This window comes from Morchella sextelata (assembly GCF_020137385.1).
Source record: "Morchella sextelata strain SCLS chromosome Unknown scls_13, whole genome shotgun sequence".
NCBI lineage: Eukaryota > Fungi > Ascomycota > Pezizomycetes > Pezizales > Morchellaceae > Morchella > Morchella sextelata.
The window spans coordinates 799092-820491 of record NW_025408628.1 but is presented as its reverse complement, the minus strand read 5'-3'; the positions used below and the strand labels follow the sequence as shown (position 1 = coordinate 820491).

Below are 21400 nucleotides of genomic sequence, written 5' to 3'. Positions count from 1 at the left end.
AAGCATTGAGGTTGAGGCTCCGAGCCCAATACTTGGTTCCTTATTATACGCTGGGGCTGCAGTCTTATGGACAATATGCACACGTGATCTTGAATCTTGAATCACAGCGATTGCATTTTGAGAAACGAAATTACTGCACGAATTACTGATCAAATAGGTAATTTATAAAAGTCTTTCATTACTTGCACAATTTGTGACAAATAGATGTAGTTAAGATCCCCATTTATTAAGAACCAGAACGCCAGCCCGTAGGAAACAGTCATGAACTCCATTGATCTAGAATTTACATTGCCCTTTCCCATTTGAAGAACTTTTGTGATCCTCCCAGTTTTTTTTATTTGTTAATAAGATATTGCCAATCCTTTGTTTCCCCCACACCCGGTTTATCGAGTTTAGTAGAAGCTAGAATAATCCAAATCAGCATGGAACTACTGGGTTATAATTAAGAGAGGCCACTCACAATCCAATGATCTTTCCGGCAACGTGCTTACGCCTGGCCTCCTCGTGGTCCATGATACCGGCAGAGGTGGTCAAGACAATGTATCCGAATTGACGTGAAGGCAAGAGTCTCACAACCCACTTCTCGAAGTCGGTGATCTTGACGGGGTAACGGGGAGAAATGCATCCAGTCTTGTTGATACGTCCGTTGAGCTGGATGACGATCTTTCCAGAGCGGTGGTCATCGACCTCCTCAAATTCGCCGATGTATCCTATCAATAAGTTCATTAGCATGTTGCGTTGAATTAAACGTTTCATGGTCCATAAGATGAAGGTTAAAGTTCGGGAAAAGGAAACGTGTAAGATCCAGCGCATGATATTTAATTTTTCGGGTACTTAAAGGACAAAAGTCGTGGGGAAGTCGAGACATTCCGTCTAGTTATCAACCCGATAAAAATTACAGAAAATAAATATAGGCAAAGTGTTGTGGAGAAAACAAGAAATAATCGAACATACCGTGCTTCTGCATAACGCTCAAGAACTTGACGATGACCTTAGACGAAGGCCTGATGAGGACCTGTCTCTTACCGGCCTTCTCGGCATTGTTGATGGCGTTGAGGGTGTCGTTGAGAACGGAAGTCTTGACCATTTTGACGGTTTTCGAGGTTTACTGTGAATTGCGGCGAGAAAAAGGGTCAGTCATTCGGAGCAGCCATTTTGAGTGTCCGCCTTTCTTTTCTCGGGCGGACTCCAAGAAAAGGTAAGATGGATTCAAAAAGCTGTTTGTTGACTTACCTTGGGAAAGAGGTGGGCGGATTGGCGTTTCTTCTGGTACGGATCTGTTGCTAAGTATCGTCGTCGACTTTTGTTGTTTTGTTCTTATTTGAAGTTGTCATGGTGAGCGTTGTTGTGTGGGAAAATGATCTGCGAGTGACTGTTTTCCTGTAGGGTTTAGCATGTCCTACACTTCAGCTTACATAAGAAACATCTGCTGAAGTTGTAGAAACGTTATGTCAGCCTATTGGACCGCACGAGAAAAGACAATCTCACCTTACTTCATAGGTAGATACATGTAGATGATGTAGACAGCCACGCCTTGCCGGTTAACTTCAGAAGATATAAAAGTCTTTGATTTTAATTTTGCTTGTCAGTACTCGTAGAAGCTTTCCCTTAGGACGGCAGTTAAACGAGGCTGCAAGTACCTGTTCGTAAGGCAACTTTAACTTGTATATGTACCTTTGTGGATAGAGCTAGAGTGCATACATCTATAATGTACTATCGCTAAGTTTTCGAACATTGGAACGGTTTGATTGGCTGCTGAGTGCAGGGATGTTGATTAGTCAGCACGACACATCAAAGTACTGAGCACTCACGAGAGGAGGAGGATGGGGCCGAAGGCCCCTCATGATTGTAGAGGGAGAATTAAATTTTATTTGATACCCATAATTCAACGTACAACTCGCGGTCGCGAGTTGGCACACCCCTAGTGTACATGTACTTATATACATCCTAAATCGCAGACAGCTTCTATAAAGACCCCATCATTATATAAGATTTAGGTGAACTATGCCACTGAGAAAAGCCGTCTGTAGAATCCCTTCTTTCATTATTAATTTGTAAATCCAACCAAAATATCCTACGCCAGGTTCCTCGAGACATGTATGTCTGGCTGGTGTGATAAAGGCCAAATGCCTACTTGACCAATCTCCTGATAGGAATGTTTTTTGTGGTACTGGGCGACTTCCCGTGGAGGTTTGGAAGGGGTTTAGAGGCAGTTTAGAGGAAGTTTAGAACAATAAAATCTGGATGGCAACGTTCCAGATTCAGAATCTGAATGGGGGGGGGAGGGGGGTGCGTTCAGATTTTCTAACAAGTAAAATTTGAAAGACTGCAATATGATTGGTTGAGAGAGATGCGGGGTGGGTCCTGAAGTAATGGACTATAGTCAGGTTCAGTACCGTAGTAGTTTTTCAACCATCAACCTCTACTGGAGAATCAATCAAGATGTCTTCTCAGTTCATTCGGCGAAAAAAAATCATTGTACTTTCTTTGTTTTTGATTTTAATCTCGCTTGAGCGTAGAAGTAGAAGGAATCGCTACTACCTTACCCGTTCTGTTCTGCCACCATCACCTAGCGAGAACACCGCATGGCAGCATCTACTTCATTCCCGTGAAGACCGAGCTTTTATCTTGACAATGGGAGTTGGGGTGGAAGTATTTGAGCATATTTTATCAGCGGGGTTCACAAAAGAATGGGAAACAGCACCTATTCCACGCAACGATGTCGGTCTTATGTCGAAAACACGTCTATACAAACGCTCACTTGATGCACCTGGAGTGTTGGGTCTTGTATTACATCATATCAACTCCACAATGGCCGACTTCAGTCTACAACAGATATTTGGTTTGACACCAGCTGTATGCTCTCGATATCGAAATTGGGGGCTGTGTATCTTGCAAGCAACTTTAAGGGAGTTTCCAGCAGCCCGTATCTGCTGGCCCAAAACATTATCAGAATGCGAACGATATTCCGACTTAATTTCAAACCGTCACCACCATCTGACAAAAGCAATTGGGTTCGTCGATGGCTGTCATCTTCCGATCTTTACATCTTCCGATCTTGATCTCCAAAACGCATACTACAATGGTTGGTGTTCAGCACATTTCACCTCAAATATATTCGTGTTTGCTCCTGATGGGACAATTATTCACGCGACTATTAATGCACCTGGGAGTTGGCATGATGCAGCTGTCTCACGAGATTTATTTGCGCAACTACTTCTTGATACTCCGGCTGGCTATTGGATTATTGGCGATACAGCATTTCCGACCTCCAAAGAATTGAAGGACCGAATCAAAACTCCACCAAAGACAAGTTTCAATGCATACCCATCTGATATTGATGAGTGTCGCCGTTTCATTCAATTCAATGAGCAATTGGTTTCCGCCAGACAGGCAGCTGAATGGGGAATGAGATGCTTGCAAGGGTCATTTGGGCGACTTAAATTGCCTATGCCCGCAGAGGATGCTGCATACAGATACAGGCTTTTGGAGGTATGCAGTAGACTCCATAATGTACGGACACGTTTGGAAGGGATCAATCAAATCCGTACTGTGTATGAAGGTGTTTGGAAAAGTAACGGAGAATATTCAGAGTTTCAAGAACTTCTTTTTCGTGATATTAAGAAGAACGATAGAATCAGAAGATTCTATCATTTTGTACCTTAACGCTCCTATACATTCCTTGATTGACTAAAAAATCCTGTATTCCCTTGATCCGAACTATCAACACCATCAATTCAGTTGTGTTCTTTTTGAATCATACAGTTATGTGTACTCCAAATAGCAAGCTGTAACTTCAATTCGTGGTTTTCATCCTTCATTCGCTCAAGCTCTTCTTGCGTACGAACAAGTTTTTCCTTCAGCTTATCATAGCGTATTTCCAATTTCTCATAACGTATATCAGATCTTTCTAAAGCACGCTGTAGTACATCTTCGCTGCCTTTAGCTGCAGTTTCTTCCCGTTCAAAAGTACTCATAACTTTATTGAGAAGCTCAGAAGCTTGTGAAGTAATGCCCGGAGTTTGTCGCTTAGCTCTCTCAACTGTCATTTTCAATTTGGGTACTGATTTATCGAATAAAGTATGCTCGGGTAGTACCTAAATAGAATAAAAGTCAGGACTTCGTCAAGCAACTTGAATATCAAACTGAAACCTACCCGATCATCATTCAAAATAGTCAAGGATGCATCCAACCCTTTGAAATTATCATCGATCAACTCATCATTTTTCCCCTCCTTATCAATAGCAATTCCACTTTCCGAATCATCAAGTTTCCCCATATGAAGAACTCCATCAATCTCATATTTGATTTCTCTCGCTTCCTGTATTTCCCAGTTCAAGTCCGGATCTCCAGTTGGTTTTGAATAACCATCCCGTATTCTGTCACTATAATATTTTTTGAGAAAATCTCCATCTCTATCCTTTCTATCTAGTTCTCTAGACAGTCTGTTATACTCCGTTGAAACTATATCCCATTTATTGGATCCAAATGGCTGAACCCGCCTGATAATCCCAAAAGCTCTCTTCTTATCCGCATCAGTGAAATTCTGTGATCCGGGTACTCTCCCACCCTTCTTGATTTTTTTCAGTAGAGGCTCAGCAGGTGAAGCTGATTTAGCAAGAGCAACAGGCTCGGCGGTCTCGGCGGTCTCGGCGGCCTCGGCATCGGCAGCATTTGGTAAATAAGTGGGTAGAGTTGATTGAAATCCGGTACCAAACTGTTGACTACTAGCAGCGGCATTGGTAGACACCTATTACAGGAGTTAGAAAAAGAAATATATCTTAATTGATGGCACTTACCGCTACTTTTCTCTTATTTGACATTCCTCAAATTTGGATTGTTGATGAGCAGGTGATAGTTGATGAACGGGTCTGGATGAACCGGTCTTGATGGACTGGTGATGGTTGATGAACAGGATGAGTTCACAGTTGCGACCACCTAAGCGGGTCCCTCAGGCTGCAACAGCCACTAGCACCAAAAAGAATGCTTAGAAATCTGGAATGTATGGTCGCCATGGGAAGGTGTTCACGCCCACTTCCAAAAATCTATTTTTCTAAACCTCCACGGGAAGTCCTCCACTGTAACGAGTCCTTGGCCTGCCCATGCAGGTCCTACTTAGACAGTGTGAAGAACAATTACCCGGCCAACATCTGCAGGCTCTCGCAGGGAAAAAAATATTTGCGCCATTGCTACCAGCCCAATATTCGAACGACAATTTTGGGTGCCATATCCAACTGGACAACAATCCACAAAGGATCATGTCATCCTTTTTTACGGTTCCAAACTCGGCCAAAAAACGCAAACGTACCGAAGTTTCTGCCTCTGGAGGTAAACACAAAAAATCGAGGGAAAGCTATCTTCAGGATAGGTCCGGTGGTAAAAAGGCAAAGCCGGTGGACGACGAGGATATATCTAGCGAATCGGAGGGCGAAAGTGAGGATGGAAAAGCTGTCGCCACAGATGATGAGGAGGAAGATGAATATGAAGGAGAGACTGCTGCCGAGAAACGATTGAGGTTGGCGCAGCAGTATCTGGATAATTTGAGGCAGGAAACAGGTAAAATGAGAAATTGCGGTTCGGCCGGGGAAGTGCTTCATGCTGATACCTTGAGATATAGATGAAGTGGGGTTTGATGCAGCAGATATAGATCGTGATATAATTGCGGCCCGTCTTAGAGAGAGCGTTGTATGTATCTTCGTTCTAAGTTCCACGTTGAAAGCTAATATAACTTCTAGGCGGAAGAGAAAGGCAAAATCTACCGTCGTCTGGCATCGCAATTCTCCTTTGACACCGCTACAACAACCCTCTTCCGTATGAATTGCGGTTCAACCACTGCAATTGCTACCTGCGATCCATACATCTACACTGTAACCAAGGACCGTTATCTTGTGAAGTGGACTCTCCCTCCTTACCCACCCCCGCCTGCCACGGGAAATTTTACGCCTGCCAAAAAGCCAAAGCGAGTTCTCTTCGCCCGGGGTGGCACAAAGCAGGATACCGAATTTAACGGACACATCGACGACATTCTCTGTGTTGCTGCATCCCAGGACGGAAAGTTTGTCGCGACAGGTGGAAAAGACAGTCGACTAGTAGTTTGGGATGCGGAAACCTTGAAGGTTTTAAAGGTCTTTAAGCATCACCGAGCAGCAGTAAATGGTGTGGTATTTCGACGTGGAACAAACCAGTTATACTCCTGCGCGAATGATCGTACAGTAAAACTCTGGAGCTTGGACGAATTGGCGTATGTTGAGACACTATTTGGACACCAAGACCAAGTTGTTGGAATCACAGCCTTGAATGCAGAACGTTGCATTACGGTTGGTGCCAGGGACCGTACTGCAAGGTTATGGAAGATAGTAGACGAGACTCAACTCGTGTTTCGCGGTGGCGGAGGAAGTAGTAGTGATTCTAAAAAGCCGAAAAGGGATAAAAATGGCAATGAGAGATATGAAGAGGGAAGCATAGATTGTGTGGCGATGATCGATGATGAGTATTTTGTCACCGGAAGTGATAATGGGTAAGTGATCACGACATCTCCATCTCAAGCTCTGACTGACTGTGAGTGTGGGATAGTAATATATGTCTTTGGTCTGTGCACAAGAAGAAACCTGTCCACACCATATACTATGCCCACGGCCTCAATCCTGGACCAACACCAGATCAATCTTCAGCCGAAACCAGCCCTGATCAAAATCCGCCTTGTCCTCCTCAGCCTCGTTATATCACTGCGCTTTCCGCAGTCCCTTACTCTGATTTGGTTGCTTCAGGGTCATGGGACGGTCATGTGCGTATCTGGAAAGTCTCTGCAGACAAAAAGAAGCTCGAGCGTGTTGGCGCAGTTGGCATTCCCGATAATTCAGACAAAGAGATTGTTAGAGGAGTAGTAAACGGACTCTCAATCTTCGAGAGAGGAGAAAAGGGGAAAGAGGAACTGGTAATATGTGCAGGAACTGGGCAAGAAGTGCGGTTGGGAAGGTGGATGAAGCTTGAAGGCAGGAACGGCGGGATGGTGCTAGAGATTCAGAGGAAGGCACTTGAAGAGAAAGCAACGGCCGCTAATGAGGAGACAGAGGAGGCCGAATAAACTAGATATCCTGTAAGCTAAGTGTCTAAATACCGAGGAGTTTCTGTATATTCTTTTTCTATTGTTATCGTTTTGTATATATGAAAAGCAAGGCTAGGAGTTTCGAATTCTGCATTGTAGCTTCTGGGTTTTCTTTTCCTCTTGGGTCAATTGAATCGGCCATGCAAATAAGAGGTAAACCCATTGTTAAAAAGCATTTGCGGTTCGGGATAAAGATGGCTCGATATCAACATTTCACCACAGCAGTCGCTGCAATCCTCCGGACTAATGCTGAAATATGATCCCGAGATTCTTTTATCCATACTTTATAACAACATCCTGCCAGATATCTTCTGTTGTATTGGAAAATGCGCCGTCTCATGTCCCAGTGTTCCATCCATAATTTAATATATAGCAAGCACACCTTATAGTTGACTACATGTAGTGGATCTTACCATGCCAGTTAAATCAACTGCCTTATACGCGCCCTCGCCCGCCTATAAATCACTAGCACTGCCACAATTAGGGGGTTTGTGCTGGATCCTTACATGTAGGTACATGATGTACATGTAGTTATCAACCGCAAATGTAATATTATTCTTTCTGTGGTGGTCTTCCACATAACCCGGGATATATGATTGCATCATTAGATGTCACTCGCACCCACCGCACCCCCGAGATTATGGAATATGAGTTCGAGCGAAAGGTACAGGACCAAGGAAGCATATACATAGATGTTTTACCTACATATTCATTTTACTCTCAAGGGGAACTCAAGTCAATGTAACTACATACATACGTCATACATGTAATCAGGTTCCATGCGTTCCGATTCGGTATCCTTAATTTAGGCATGGTTAGAACGTTTGGGTCATCGCAGAACGAGGGAATTAGCTTGATATAACAAAGGAGTTATTTCGCCTGGGTTTCTTTGGGTGCCTGTGTGGTGGGGTTTGTTGTTGGTGGTGGTTGAGGTCTTTATCGTAGCTTATCGCTCCAGTTTTAAGGCTCGGCAATTATTTCGATGCTCGTGACTTCGCGTCCCCAAAATTTGAGTCAAGTCATACCTCTAAAATCCCCCACCAAAACTTTCCAGCCATGCCTCCACGACTCAAAGCAGCGCCAAAACCCGTAGCCCGCCGGAGGGTTGTTGGAGGAGAAGCTTCTGCAGAGGCCTCGCAGCCTTCGACAGGACCATCTACACCCGCCGCCGAAATCGCGGAGCCTCTTGCGCCAATTGCTCAGGCACCACCATCTGGGAGATTGGATAGCCTTACGCCAAAACCACTTGTTGGACCACCTATAAGGGGGGCTGCAGGTGGTTTGAAGTTCAAGCCGAAGGCCATTGCAAGAAAAACTAAAGAGTGAGCGGTTGATTGAGTCTTCAGTCGCATTTGTTTCGTTGTGCTAATCTTGAAATAAGAGAGCGAGATGCTATCGCAGCAAAATTTGAAGCTTCAGCTACACCAACGCCTGCTCGGGGGAACCGGGGTGACCGCGGTCAAAGAGGCGGAAGAGGAAGGGGAAGAGGGCGAGGCGGATTCTCAGATGCGCCTGCCACAGCGTCTGGACCATTTGCATTAGGAAGTGTTAATACTGGTATACTATACATAAGCGTGTCTTACTGTCCAGGTTTACTGGTTACTGACATCCTACAACCCTACCCAGGCCGTCTAAAAGAGGTTGCTGTCGAACGCGGGACAAATTTTACGAAGCATAGACAGTCTATGGGCGCAGACTTAGATGGGGTGAAAAGAAAAGCGAAAATGAAAACCGAAGACGGCCAGGAGATAAATTATTCGTCCTCTGACGACTCCGACGATGCTAGAATGGACGTAGAATTTATAGGGTACCTCGATGACCTCGCAGGTAAAAAGGATGACGAAGGCGACCAGCAGATGGACGACGAAGGCAGACCATGGGGAGCCGGAGCGCCACTCAGAGTTCCTAGAAGCCATCATCATGAGCTGAAATCTTCAGTGAACACTGACTCGAGTACCAAGACAGACAAAGGCATAAAGAAGGGGAAAAGCAAAGTGGAATTTGAAACAACAATAAAAATTAAAGACGAGCCGGTAGATGACGATGATATCGCACTCCCGGATTTGGACTCGCCACCTCTATCTACGCCCTCACCAAAGGCTGCAAAGCCAGACCCAGAGGTTTTGACACAGCAATTTAAAGAAGAAACAGAGATGGAAGAGCTGGACCGCCAAGCGACCCTAAGGGAGATGGTTGGTGACTTCTCTGGCATCAAAGTCGACGACGATGTCGAAATGGTTAGTTTGGCCTTCCCTTTTGTCCCGAGTTAATCATTAATCTTGCCTACAGGAGTCCGGTATCACTGATTCTAAGAAGAATCTGGAACTTGATAATCAAATATTCTGCTTCCAATTCCCTGAAATCCTCCCCCAACTTGTTTCCTCAGAGGACGCTAAAGAATCTATTGCTGTCGCTCCAGTGGCACCCATAAATACCGACGACAAATCTGCCGCCTCTGCCCCACCGCTCCCTAATGTTCCCTTATCGCTCAAACAACAAAAGATATCCGCCAGAGCTCAAATGGCGCTCCTTGAATCCTTCCCGCCATCTGGAATAGCTGGCCAACTCCGGGTCCATAAATCGGGACGTATCTCTATTCTTTGGGGCTCCCAAGATAGCGAAGACGGTCCTATCGAGTTCGATGTCAGCAGAGGTTCAAGAATGGGGTTCTTACAGGAGGCGGTCGTGATTAAACAGAAATCGCCATGGGGAGAGCAGGATGTCGATGAAAAGGGGAGACAGAAGGGGGCGGCGTTCTCTTTAGGACAGATCAAGGGAAAATTTGTTGTCTGCCCAAACTTCGGCCAGTTGATTGGAGCGGAGAAGGATAAGAAGAGGAAAGATAAAAAAGGGAAGGGGAAGGCGACGGATATACAAAATGTTGAACCTTAAAAGGACATAGATCACCTAGGATTTTTTAACTTATATTTGCTAACTAGCACACAAAATTCGAAGGTTTATGCAGAGACGAAATCTCTTGTGCATATAATTTCAAGATGAGTAGTTTGCATGGAATGTTCTTCGCACCTACATACATATGTATCTCTCGATGTCTTATGTTTTAGGGTGTTAAAATTATGCACTTTTGTGTCTTCTCAACCCTTACGGGATGATCCTTTAATGCAATCTTGAAAATATCGATCGTTTGTATCGACTAGCACAACGATCGCGCTAATAACCTAAAATATAATCTTCTAGTGTGAAATATAGTAGAGTTGTATATATATATGTTCTTATGATCTTCTTCAAAAGCCCGGCGGCATACACATTCATTATTTAAGAGCCTGTAAAAACAGTAGGTGGGTAGTTAACACATTCAGATGTATAAATAGAATATTCATCTGTAGCTCCTGATCAGAAAAATCATCGAGTTTATGGGATGCTGGGTCAGGGTAAGAGATAGGGTTGAGAGGAATGGAGAAATGAGGGAAGGGTATTTGAGATCGTCCAATATATACTGCAATCCGCCCTTTGGTGTGCACGTACACAGCAGGGGTGGGTGGCTTATAAACATGACACATCAAATTCTGAGCAGTTGGAAAGCCTGCAGCGCGACGGGTCCCATATATGTGAGAGGACGGAAGGGAGGGTAAGGGGTAGGGGGAGTAGAGAGTCAAGGTCATATATGTTTTCCCCCCAAACACTCCAGCTTCTGTAGTGTAGTACATGTAGTGACACTACCTAGTCTATATTAATTCCGCTTCGGCCGCGTTAATCAGGGTATTGGAGAACGTCCAAGAAGCGTATTACCTTTTTTTTATTTTTATTTTTTTTATATGCGAAATGCTGACCACATTTTGTAGGCCAAAAGGTTTGCTAGTCATTGCGTATGAGATGCGTACTGCTGAAGCGGAGTTGGACCGAATTGCGTTGAGGAAATGCGTTACTATACTGAAGGAATGTTGGGCGAACCAAAATCTAGTGAATCTCTATCAGCTGACTAATTATGCGAGTGATAGTCCATGACTTCCAGAGACGTTATATATACTTATAATTTAGAATTATTGCGAAAGCGGGTTTTCCAATACGTATACCTAATAGCCCTATCGGCCCTTGAAGTTTTTTTTTTGCTACGAGTACAAACTAATAAACCCACTCTTTTAGTTATCGCTTTCACTGGGAACTGTACTGCGAAAATAGCTTTCTGCGAGAAAACACGGTAACACCAAAATTGTGGCGTAAACGTACATCTCTTGAGGCCAGTAGGTAAATGTATTTACAGAATTGTTGTTCGCTAGGAGTGCCGGCTTTTATGTCTACTCACTCCACATAATTGATAACTTGTATGAAGCCTGTGCATGTTTGAAGAGTCCCGTGATATCTATCTCTCTGTAGCGGCATCCTCTTAACTCTCTTAAGTCGATACCCTCCCAATATTCCATTTGAGATATGTGGGGGGCTACCGGTGGGGTTGCTTCATGTCTAACTATCGCAAAGGAGACCACATGTTATTGGAAATCGATGACTGTTAATTTATAATACTGCGTGATTATCCAGAAGCAAGTATATAAGAATCCGGAGGACACTCTAGCCCAGCCTACATCGGTGCATCCGGCCTTGTGGGCTACAAACGATTTATAGGCTCTACGCAACCGGGACTCCAAGTAGCCATAAGGCAGTAGTGCATAGGGAGGCTGAGATGATGAGCGAGGGGGACCGAATGTCATAGGAATATAACTACATAATATAGGGATAGAAGAATTTAGGGCTCGGATACAAAACTGACGCGTTGAGTACTGTATAAAACTTTGTGTCGTTTTCGTTGTACATGCTCTTGAGTCATATATCAGCAGAAACATTGGAATTGGAGGCATTTACAATACATAAAGTTAAGAATCATAGCCCCCCAAAATAATGAATAAGCTAGAATAGAACTAACCATAAAAATACAGATAGCTAAGGAAATAGTGCCAAGAACGAAAGAAATACATTATCATGAACGGAAATTACAACTTCGGAGTATAAAGACCAAGTGTTTCAATCAATGGCAAATAAAGCTCAGAATCATTGCCAAAACTCTCCGAACGCCACTAATAATATGAAGACGAAAGCCAAATTGAATCCTAATACCTAACTATACCTAATATATGTGCCAAATAACTTATGTAGTTTCTTCCCATTAACCGTATATTCTCTGATGCAAGATAGAAACATCTTTCCACGCCCCCCACGATCTTCTTCAGCATCGGAATCGGAATAATCTTCACTGTCGGTGGTGTCGAGATCAGAGCTCGGTTCTTTACTATGTCTCTTAACGGGTTTTCCTAGCTCATCTGTTTCGCGCTTCTTTCTAGGGCCGCCGTCATTATTCCGCTTTCTTTTCAGTGACTGAGCCTCTTTGGGCATCTTTCTACTCTTGCGTTCTTCAAGATCGCCCCAAACTAGAAAGAGCCTTTCTCTAAGGCGCAAGAGGGCCGTCTCATCGTTTCGGAGGCTGTTTCCCCAGTTAGCTTTCCGATCAGGTTTGAAAGAAATTCTAGTGAGGAACTTTACTCCACCGCATTTAGATCGAGAAACCCCTCCGCATCTTTCCCTTCAACTATAACTCGTGTTTCCTTGCCTTCTTTGTCTCGGAATTGTAGCGCAAAGCGCCAAATCCAAGAATCGGCAGGGAATTTGGAGTCATCGTTTTGATTATTCACTTTAATTTTCTTAGAGAAATCTTCTAGCTTTTCCGGAGTATAATTGACTACACAACAGTATACGTGGTAGTTTCTGTTGATACAAGGAGCATCAAGAATCTCGGATAACGGTGTTGGGTCGGCGTCCTTTTGTCTTTCACAAACAACTGGATTTCGATGGTATGGCTTAGTAAGTACCTTTTTAAATGCAGCATGAACAGAGATCACATACTATGTTTATTCCCTTTCTCTTGACGTTCCTTTTTCTCTGCTTCCACTTTGGCCTTTTTCTTCCTTAACTCAGCCATCTTGGCTTCCTGCTCCTGTTCGTGCCGGTTCTTATTGGTATTGAACCTCCTAGTGTACTCTTTTTCCCTCTGGATAATGTCCTTGACTCGCTGATCTCTCATGTCATCTATAAGATATAAACCTGGTCTCATCGTTTTGTCACCATGCAAAACACCCTCTAGCCTTCCGTCCCCATTTTTTTTCGCACGAACGTTTTTTAGACCCACATAAACACCGACACCGTCTTGCATATTTTGCAGGATTTGCGTATCTTCCAGAATTTGCCTCGCAGCTGATGCATGCGCATCCCAGAGTGTAATCTGCAAGGTATACTGACCCCATGGTCCTGGCCATTCCCCGCCGCCCTGCTTGGCTCGAGAAAAATTACCCTCCTCAACGGTATTGTTTCCAGGCCATTCATAAGAATGAACCATAGAATTCCTAGAATAGTCTGTGATGTAAAGAGTATAGTTCTGGGTTGCCGAAAATGTCTTGACGACAAGGCCAATCAGGTCATAGAAGTTGTTAACTTTCATATCCCTGATTAAGGAAAACTTGAGACTTCCTTTCTTTATGTATGGGGCCTGATTTTGGTAGGCGTTTCCTTGGAATGCCATAACCTGATGATTGTTCACGGGGGTCATTTGATAGTTGTTTGTGTGAGGCATTGAGCTGCTTGCAGGCATGTTTTGGTAGTTTCCCATGTGTGCATTGTCCGAGGATGTTGCACCGCCAACTGAAGTCCACCAGTTGCGGAGACCTTTCAACTGAGAGAATTCCATTGGCTGTGGTTTCATCGAGGTAGGAAATGTGATAGTCGAGGGGACTGTGTTCGCAATGGCAGGTAGATAGCTGATGATCCAAGTCGTCGCAGGCGAAACTATTCCATAGATCTTATCCTGGTAACGTTGGAGTTTTATTGATTTGATGAGAATAATATCACCATTTGAGTAGATCTGGGGAAGCTGATCCATAATCGGTTTGAAAGCACGTATAGGCACACTAGACGTCTCGTCTGGGCAAGTTTGATCGCAGATCTTGAAAGTTACCATCCAATCTAGGTAGCACAGCAAACAAACAATGTAAGTAAATTTGCATTGTTTTTCATTTTATTTTTCTTTCGTTAATTAATGAAGCGAGAGAGGCGAGGTAAGCTGCTTGTTTGCACACATGAGCTATCTATCACGTACCTGAGCCCGCAGACATTTTTGGTGGGCGAGTGTCCGCAACAACACCCACAAGATTGACGGTGGCATCTAAACGGTTTTTTACCTCTGATAAAGGAATGAAACCAGGTAATAAAGCCGGAATTCTAGACATTGTTGGATGAGAGTCTATCAGTGATTGTGTCGAGCTTTCCGGAGCTAACGTGATGTCGCGAGCGAGACTCTCGGGAAGACGCGTTTGCGCGTTGATTAGTTCATATAGTGGGGTTCAGGGTAACTGCTGGTTGCATCCTCATCCCATCTTGGAGACTTGGCAATGGAGGGACCGCAGAAACTTTTTCGAGGTTTTTGGAAGTCTGACGTTTTGACGTTTGAGGTCTTTCGCCAATCATAACTTCCCCCTCCGCAATTACCTCAACTTACCTCCTGGTTCTCTCCTAGTAACCCCTGATTACTTCGGTGTAAACTGCCGCCATGAATTCGGGCCAGAAATGTTCTAGGCCGGTACTAGGGCTGATGTTACGGCGTATGTCTTTTCCCAGTCCAATGTAATATCAATTACCTCGAATTGAAGATCATATTCTCAAGACTTAAATCCAAATTTCCAGGAAGTCTCCTGAGCAACTCGTCAAAACCATGTGTCCTACGAACATACTCGACTGCTACGGCAACGCCTACCACCGCAGAGCCCGCGAGCGCCGGTTTCACTTACGACCTTGCGGCCCGTAAGGAAGCCGACGCTTCAGAATCTTTTAGTGTTGCCTCGGCAGTTATCCTCAGCCGACCGCCTATGCTCACTCGTGATCTCCCGGACTTCGAGTCATCATATTACTTCTACCAGCGCCGTCTCAACGATCGACTCCAGCTCCCATTCACTCGCTGGTTCTACTTCAAAAAGGGAACTTTGGCCGACCAGGAATGGAAGAGGAAGCAGGCGGCGGCCAATAAATACAACCCCTATGGGCCGCGAGGATGGGCAGACGAGCTTCTGGCTGGGGACAATAGCCACATCAGCGAAGACAATGGCTACCAGTATCTGGTTGATACCACCGTAACAGGAGAGGAGGACACGCTGAGGATGGCTGCCACAAGAGCCGAGGCCGCCAAGGAGGCAGAGGCAAAGGGAGAACCTTTTGAGCACCCGACGGAAATTGTCGCAAAGCCATTTCCAAGGATCTCGCAGGCGGATTTGGAGAATGACACAAAGAGCCTGAACAGAAAAATGAGCAGGACACTATATCTGCTTGTTAAAAAGAACAGGGATAACTTCGCATGGAGATTCCCACAGAGTACGCTTGTTGGGGATGAGAACCTGCGAGAGGTATGAAATACCATTTTTAGTTTGGTTCCGTTTTGAGAAGAAATCAACTAAAACAACCTCCTCACAGGGCGCTGAACGTACCCTCAAAGAAGCTGTAGGTGTCAACATGCACACCTGGTTTGTTGGAAACGTCCCAATAGGACACCGTGCCTACAACTACCCTTGGGGTATCATCGATGAGGGCAAAAACGGTGGGAAGAAGGTCTTCTTCATGAAAGCGCGTATCCTTGCTGGTCAGGCAGATTTGACAGATAATAAGCTCGGTCTGGACGATTTCAAATGGGTTACAAAAGAAGAGATTCAGCCACTGGTTTCAGGAAAGTACTGGAGGGCTCTAAAGGGTGCGTTGTCTGACAGGTAAAAGGAGTAGTGGGCGGCGATGTGGGCGGAATTGTACATGATAAAATCTTCCCATTTCTTGTATCAAAGTATATACTGTTTTATTTTACCATTGAAAGTGGTTCTCTGGGAAGTCACTTGTACTTGCATTCATCTCAAGGTTTCATTGCGTCAATAGCCTTCTCTGTAGATTTACTTTGGATTAAGTAATTCCCTCTCCAACAAGAAATGCACCATATCATCTTACTCTCCGCCAGACTGTCTTCTACAGATGCCGAGAGAGTAAAGGCAGTAATTTGTAGACATGTATACTCACCGGCCCCTGTGGCCATCAGATCCAGCCAAGCTAGCTCAGCCAACCACTAAAACAGCCTTTTAAGTATTGGGGTTGAATGTCTTAGCAATAACTACCAAAGCTTCCCCGATACCACCAACATTCAGCTCCTGAAGGCGTCCAATAGATGTATTAGTTTCGAACCCGCTATCATAGCGGGTAAGTTTTCAGAGACTTTGCATCCTTAAATGAGAGATGGCTATGCAATAATCATATCTACTTTTTTCCTTTCATCCGGATTAGGGTGTTCTATCCCAAAAAACTGCTTGACAGGGCGTGCACTACATTTCTGCCCCAATAATCTCCATTTATTGTACATATAACTAGGAGCCGGTGTTGGTACAGAAGTGGACTAAGCGTCACTAACAACACCTCACCGCCGATCGCGAGTGATAATCCATGAACTATGCTCACTATCCACTAGTTGAAGGGAGTCGTGTTTAGCATCTCAAATGCCAGCCACGACCGTTTTCCATGGCCAGTGGCAATGCTTTGGTTTATCTAGTAAATACATCCGCCATTCAAAAACACTAACTAATTGCGCTGATGAATAATTACTGGCCAGTTTAAAACCTCTATTATTCACAATATGTGCGTATTTGACTGCTCTAGGGATAATAGCCGGTGGTTAGATTAAGAACAGCCCGTTATAAAAGAGGCTTGATTGAGCTGCCGACTGGGTTTTAACGCTCACTGCTCTACGTACAGTCGGTAGATTCAGGATGTGGCAATAATTGTGTTTAATGGCTGTAAACCCATAATGAGGAATAGCAACAGAGCGGAAAACGATATCCGGAGGGGGGAAGGTCTAGCCAAGCCCTATGGGTATTAAGATGATTCTCTACATTATGATATTCGGCTATATTCAAAGAAACCCTGGAACAGATTGCAAAAAGAGGAAGATATGAAAGCTAAAGACATTTATTGTCCCTTGTTTTGATTACGAATGCAGTACCAACCCAGATGCCCCGAGTGAGCTGCGATGCTATGCTATGCTAGTTATACCTATTTACAATACGATCGTTTCCTTCCAGCCCCTTCATACCGCAGCCGCCTCCACCTTTATCTCCTTCTTCTTCACGATCGGCTTCCCCGTACTCAGCCACTCCATATACTCCGCCTTCCCTGTGACATTCTTCAGCAGGCCGCCTTCGCCCTCCTTCAGGCACGAGACCTCATACATTTCCCAAGCATCCTCCGTGTCCTGGTCGACCCAGTGCAGCTTCGTCCACTCCTCCTCCTCCGCAACACGGAGCGCCTTCATCGTATTGCTCAGCTGCGACGACGGGTCGTCAGAGTTCTTGACGGACAGATGCACCGCGCGGGCCTCCTGCGGTTTCTGCGGCGCCGATGCGTCGCGCGCGGCCTTTGACGCTGCGCGCTCGGCCTCGACGGCGGTGTCGACGTGGTGGAACTGCGGGCGCAGCTGTAGGGTCGATGTGATTGGTGTAAGATATAATTGATCTAGCACACGCACTATCAGTCCACACCCCTCCCGCACAGCCAGTTAGTTAGCACACCCACCATTCTTAAACACGCCCACCATATACTTTGTATTATCCGCCTGTATCCTACTCCCCAGCGTCTGGCGATCCAACACCCGCCCCCTCTTCAACGCCTCCGCAAAGTCCATCGCACCCACATCCACCTCCTCCTCCGCGCCCTCCTCGTCCTCCTCCTCCTCCTCCACCTTCCTCCTCTTATTCGCCCCCGCGGCACCCCCCACGCCCGGCAGCGCCTTCCCCGCCGCCTCCCTCCCCGCCTTGCGCAGCACATCCCCCCACGTCTTGCCCTTCTCCTCGTCGTAGTTGACATGCACATTCACCGGCACATCCACCTCGACCAGGCCCGACCGCGGCTTGAAGCGCGCCTCGACGGGGCACGACGACTCGGCCTTGGTGTACGGCTTCTGCCGCGACCGCACGGGGTACTGGAACACGTAGAGGTCGGGCGCCACGGGCGAGGTGATCTGGATGTTGTAGCTGCACACCACGGGGTCGTCGTCGTCGTCCGAGGCGGGCTCGGAGGAACTGTCGCCGTCGCCGTCACCGTCGCCGTCGTCGGAGAGCGTGAACTGGGCGGGGGGCGCGGGGGTGGCCGTCGGTGGGAGCAGCCCGGGGGTGATTTCGGTGCGGATGGGCGACTCTTCGGCGCGGATGGGCGGCTCGAGGGAGTCGTCGTCGGAGTCATCGTCGAGCGCCGAGGGGAGGAAGAGCGGGGTGTCGGAGGTGATGGCGGCGGTGGTGGAGGAAGCAGCGGCTGCGACGGGGTTGCGGGGTTTGGGCGGCATTGCGGTGGTGGTTGGGTTGGGTTGGTGGTTTGTGGTTTGTGTAGATGTCTGCGCCGTATTTATCTATCGGCATCGGCGTATCTGCTCTCTCTGCGCTGCTGCTGCGCTAGAAAGCAAGTGACCGGGAAATGATCGTTGAGCCTTCCGCGATGCCAAGCGATTAGTCAGACTGCCAGGCCGAGTGATGACGCGTGCTGCGGCAAACAGGCGTGGTCCCGGGGCCTGGCGCCATAACCAACCCGGCCACCATCCATCTCGCCTTGGCCGAGAAGTGCTGACAGACGCCCCGGTCACTGCCAGTGCCCAACCCTGGCCCTGGCCCTGGCCCTGGCCCTCGCACGGGCTCACGCTTTCTGTGCAACCCCAAAGATGCCTGCCGAAAAAAAGATATTCGACATTTCTGCGCTGCTGCCCCGCCGACAACCACGGACAGACACTGACTGCTACTGCCAACATCCACCACCACCAACAACCTCACATAAACACCAATTGAACCACCACCACCACCACCACCACCGCCAGCTGAACAATGGCAAACGACGCCCAGGCCACAAAGAAACGCAAGAGAAAGCATGGCGGAAGCAAGAAGGACAAGGACGCTGCCACAGGGACTTCCGTGGTGCTGCCCGTCGCGAACGAGGCGCCGGTAGCATCGAAAGACGACAAGCCACGCAAGAAGGCAAAGAAGGAAAAGAAGGAAGCCACACCTCCCCCACCACCTCCTGCAGAAGAAGAGTCTGAAGACGTAGAGGAGGAGGCCGAAGCCGAAGCAGAGGCCGGAAAAGCAGAACTGGGCGAGAAGCCAGCGGAGAAAGACGACGATTCCGATTCCGACTCCGACGCAGAATCAGAGTCAAAACCCGCCGCCGATGCCGAAGCAGACGACTCAACGCCCCCCGAGCGCCCACCAGCGCCTACCAACCTCCCCGAGCACGCCGCCCTCTCCCTCCCCGACACCGGCGAGCACCCCACAAAGTTCAGCGACCTGCACCTCTCCCCGGGCACGCAAAAGGCGATCGAAAAGCTCGGCTTCACGACCATGACCGAGGTGCAAAGCCGCACCATCCCGCCGCTCATGGCCGGCCGCGACGTCCTCGGCGCTGCCAAAACGGGCTCGGGGAAGACTCTCGCGTTCCTCATCCCCGCCGTCGAGATGCTCACATCGCTAAAGTTCAAGCCACGCTCCGGCACGGGCTGTCTGGTCATCACGCCGACGCGCGAGCTGGCGCTGCAGATCTTCGGCGTGGCGAAGGAGCTCATGGAGAACCATTCGCAGACGCTGGCGATCGTCATTGGCGGTGCGAATCGGTCGCAGGAGGCGGATAAGCTGTTTAAGGGCGTCAATCTGCTGATTGCGACCCCGGGGCGCCTGCTGGATCATCTCCAGAATACGCCGGGGTTCAACTATAAGAACCTCAAGGCACTGGTGCTCGACGAGGCGGACCGCATCCTGGAGATGGGGTTCGAGGACGAGATGAGGCAGATTATTAAGATGATCCCGAATGAGGGGAGGCAGACGATGCTGTTCTCGGCGACGCAGACGACAAAGGTGGAGGATCTGGCGAGGATCTCGTTGAGGCCCGGACCGCTCTATATCAATGTTGACTACCACAAGGAGGCGTCGACTGTCGAGGGCCTTGAGCAGGGGTATGTCGTGTGTGAGGCGGACAAGCGCTTCCTGCTGCTGTTCTCGTTCCTGAAGAGGTTCATGAAGAAGAAGATTATTGTCTTCTTCTCGTCGTGTGCCAGTGTCAAGTATTATGCGGAGCTGCTGAACTATATTGATCTGCCGGTGCTGGACCTGCATGGGAAGCAGAAGCAGCAGAAGCGGACGAATACGTTTTTTGAGTTTAGGAATGCGAAGCAGGGGACGCTGATTTGTACGGATGTTGCGGCGAGAGGTTTGGATGTATGGCTCCCCTTTCTTTATGTTTTTTTAAGCTACTTCTTCCCACTGCCCACTTGACTCGTTGCTATGATGGTTATATATGTGCATCATGTTTAGACTTCACAATAGTTAAAAATCCAACCTCTGAGCAACCCCCCCCTTCCCTTCCCTCAAACCCCGCCCCACCTCCCCCCCGAAAAAAAAAACAGCACTAACCTAACCCCTCCACCCGCCATAGATCCCCTCCGTCGACTGGATCGTGCAATTCGACCCCCCGGACGACCCGCGCGACTACATCCACCGCGTCGGCCGCACGGCCCGCGGCGCAAACACAAAGGGCAAATCACTCATGTTCCTGCAGCCCGCCGAGCTCGGCTTCCTCAAGTACCTCAAGGAGGCGCGCGTGCCCGTCGTGGAGTTCGAGTTCCCCTCCAAGAAGCTCGTCAATGTGCAGAGCCAGCTCGAGAAGCTCATCAGCAAGAACTACTATCTGAATAATAGCGCGAAGGATGGGTATAAGTACTACTCTCCCCCCCCCCCCCCCCCCAAACACAAACCCTCTCCCCCTGGTGGTAGAGACAGTGCTGATAGAGAGGTGCAACAGGAGCTATATCCAAGCCTACGCCTCGCACAGCCTGCGCACGGTGTTCGACGTCAACAAGCTCGATCTACTGAAGGTGGCGAAGAGCTTTGGGTTTTCGGCGCCGCCGTCGGTCGATATCCAGCTGGGGGCCAGCCTGGGGAGGGACAAGAAGCCGCCGGGCGGGCGGAGGAATTATGGGCCGGGCGCGCAGCATGGTGGGGGCAAGTTTAGGGGCGGGAAGAGGAATGATAGGGGTGATCGGTAGAGGAGATGGTTTTGGGGGGGGGGGGGAATTGTATATTATGGAGCTGTGTAGATGGGAGGGGGGGTTAAAAGTAATTGAAGCGTTTTTTTTTTGCTTGGGTATGGTGTTCTAGATGGCTGTGTGTGTGTGGTGCGTGCGGTCTTTGAGGTGCAATGAAGCAAGAAAAGGGAATCTATAAGGACCGTTGTGAGAATAAGGCT

At 47.5% G+C, this 21400-nt stretch overlaps 9 protein-coding genes across 9 annotated transcripts; 5 read left to right on the top strand and 4 right to left on the bottom strand.

The window, feature by feature from the left end:
- Positions 1 to 392: 392 nt before the first annotated feature.
- On the bottom strand, positions 393 to 1087 carry H6S33_002614 (uncharacterized protein; the record flags this gene model as incomplete). Its single annotated transcript, XM_044833970.1, has 3 exons — positions 393 to 402; positions 461 to 710; positions 955 to 1087. 3 exons carry the CDS (start codon positions 1085 to 1087, stop codon positions 393 to 395), a joined length of 393 nt encoding a protein of 130 aa, XP_044692775.1.
- Positions 1088 to 2634: 1547 nt separating this feature from the next.
- H6S33_002613 (uncharacterized protein) lies at positions 2635 to 3666 on the top strand (the record flags this gene model as incomplete). The annotated part of the gene is made up of 1 exon (XM_044833969.1): positions 2635 to 3666. One exon carries the CDS (start codon positions 2635 to 2637, stop codon positions 3664 to 3666), a length of 1032 nt encoding a protein of 343 aa, XP_044692774.1.
- A 71-nt stretch (positions 3667 to 3737) lies between these two features.
- Positions 3738 to 4823, bottom strand: H6S33_002612 (uncharacterized protein; the record flags this gene model as incomplete). Its single annotated transcript, XM_044833968.1, has 3 exons — positions 3738 to 4097; positions 4157 to 4750; positions 4800 to 4823. The coding sequence occupies 3 exons, from the start codon at positions 4821 to 4823 to the stop codon at positions 3738 to 3740; spliced, it is 978 nt and encodes a 325-aa protein (XP_044692773.1).
- A 435-nt stretch (positions 4824 to 5258) lies between these two features.
- Positions 5259 to 7084, top strand: H6S33_002611 (uncharacterized protein; the record flags this gene model as incomplete). The annotated part of the gene is made up of 4 exons (XM_044833967.1): positions 5259 to 5556; positions 5618 to 5685; positions 5736 to 6517; positions 6574 to 7084. The coding sequence occupies 4 exons, from the start codon at positions 5259 to 5261 to the stop codon at positions 7082 to 7084; spliced, it is 1659 nt and encodes a 552-aa protein (XP_044692772.1).
- Positions 7085 to 8161: 1077 nt separating this feature from the next.
- On the top strand, positions 8162 to 9997 carry H6S33_002610 (uncharacterized protein; the record flags this gene model as incomplete). Its single annotated transcript, XM_044833966.1, has 4 exons — positions 8162 to 8427; positions 8487 to 8662; positions 8732 to 9342; positions 9395 to 9997. 4 exons carry the CDS (start codon positions 8162 to 8164, stop codon positions 9995 to 9997), a joined length of 1656 nt encoding a protein of 551 aa, XP_044692771.1.
- A 2178-nt stretch (positions 9998 to 12175) lies between these two features.
- Positions 12176 to 14334, bottom strand: H6S33_002609 (uncharacterized protein; the record flags this gene model as incomplete). The annotated part of the gene is made up of 4 exons (XM_044833965.1): positions 12176 to 12539; positions 12599 to 12893; positions 12959 to 14071; positions 14205 to 14334. 4 exons carry the CDS (start codon positions 14332 to 14334, stop codon positions 12176 to 12178), a joined length of 1902 nt encoding a protein of 633 aa, XP_044692770.1.
- A 320-nt stretch (positions 14335 to 14654) lies between these two features.
- Positions 14655 to 15862, top strand: H6S33_002608 (uncharacterized protein; the record flags this gene model as incomplete). Its single annotated transcript, XM_044833963.1, has 3 exons — positions 14655 to 14706; positions 14789 to 15501; positions 15569 to 15862. 3 exons carry the CDS (start codon positions 14655 to 14657, stop codon positions 15860 to 15862), a joined length of 1059 nt encoding a protein of 352 aa, XP_044692769.1.
- Positions 15863 to 17213: 1351 nt separating this feature from the next.
- H6S33_002607 (uncharacterized protein) lies at positions 17214 to 18464 on the bottom strand (the record flags this gene model as incomplete). The annotated part of the gene is made up of 2 exons (XM_044833962.1): positions 17214 to 17638; positions 17699 to 18464. 2 exons carry the CDS (start codon positions 18462 to 18464, stop codon positions 17214 to 17216), a joined length of 1191 nt encoding a protein of 396 aa, XP_044692768.1.
- A 529-nt stretch (positions 18465 to 18993) lies between these two features.
- H6S33_002606 (uncharacterized protein) lies at positions 18994 to 21200 on the top strand (the record flags this gene model as incomplete). The annotated part of the gene is made up of 3 exons (XM_044833961.1): positions 18994 to 20373; positions 20591 to 20865; positions 20957 to 21200. 3 exons carry the CDS (start codon positions 18994 to 18996, stop codon positions 21198 to 21200), a joined length of 1899 nt encoding a protein of 632 aa, XP_044692767.1.
- Positions 21201 to 21400: the final 200 nt, after the last annotated feature.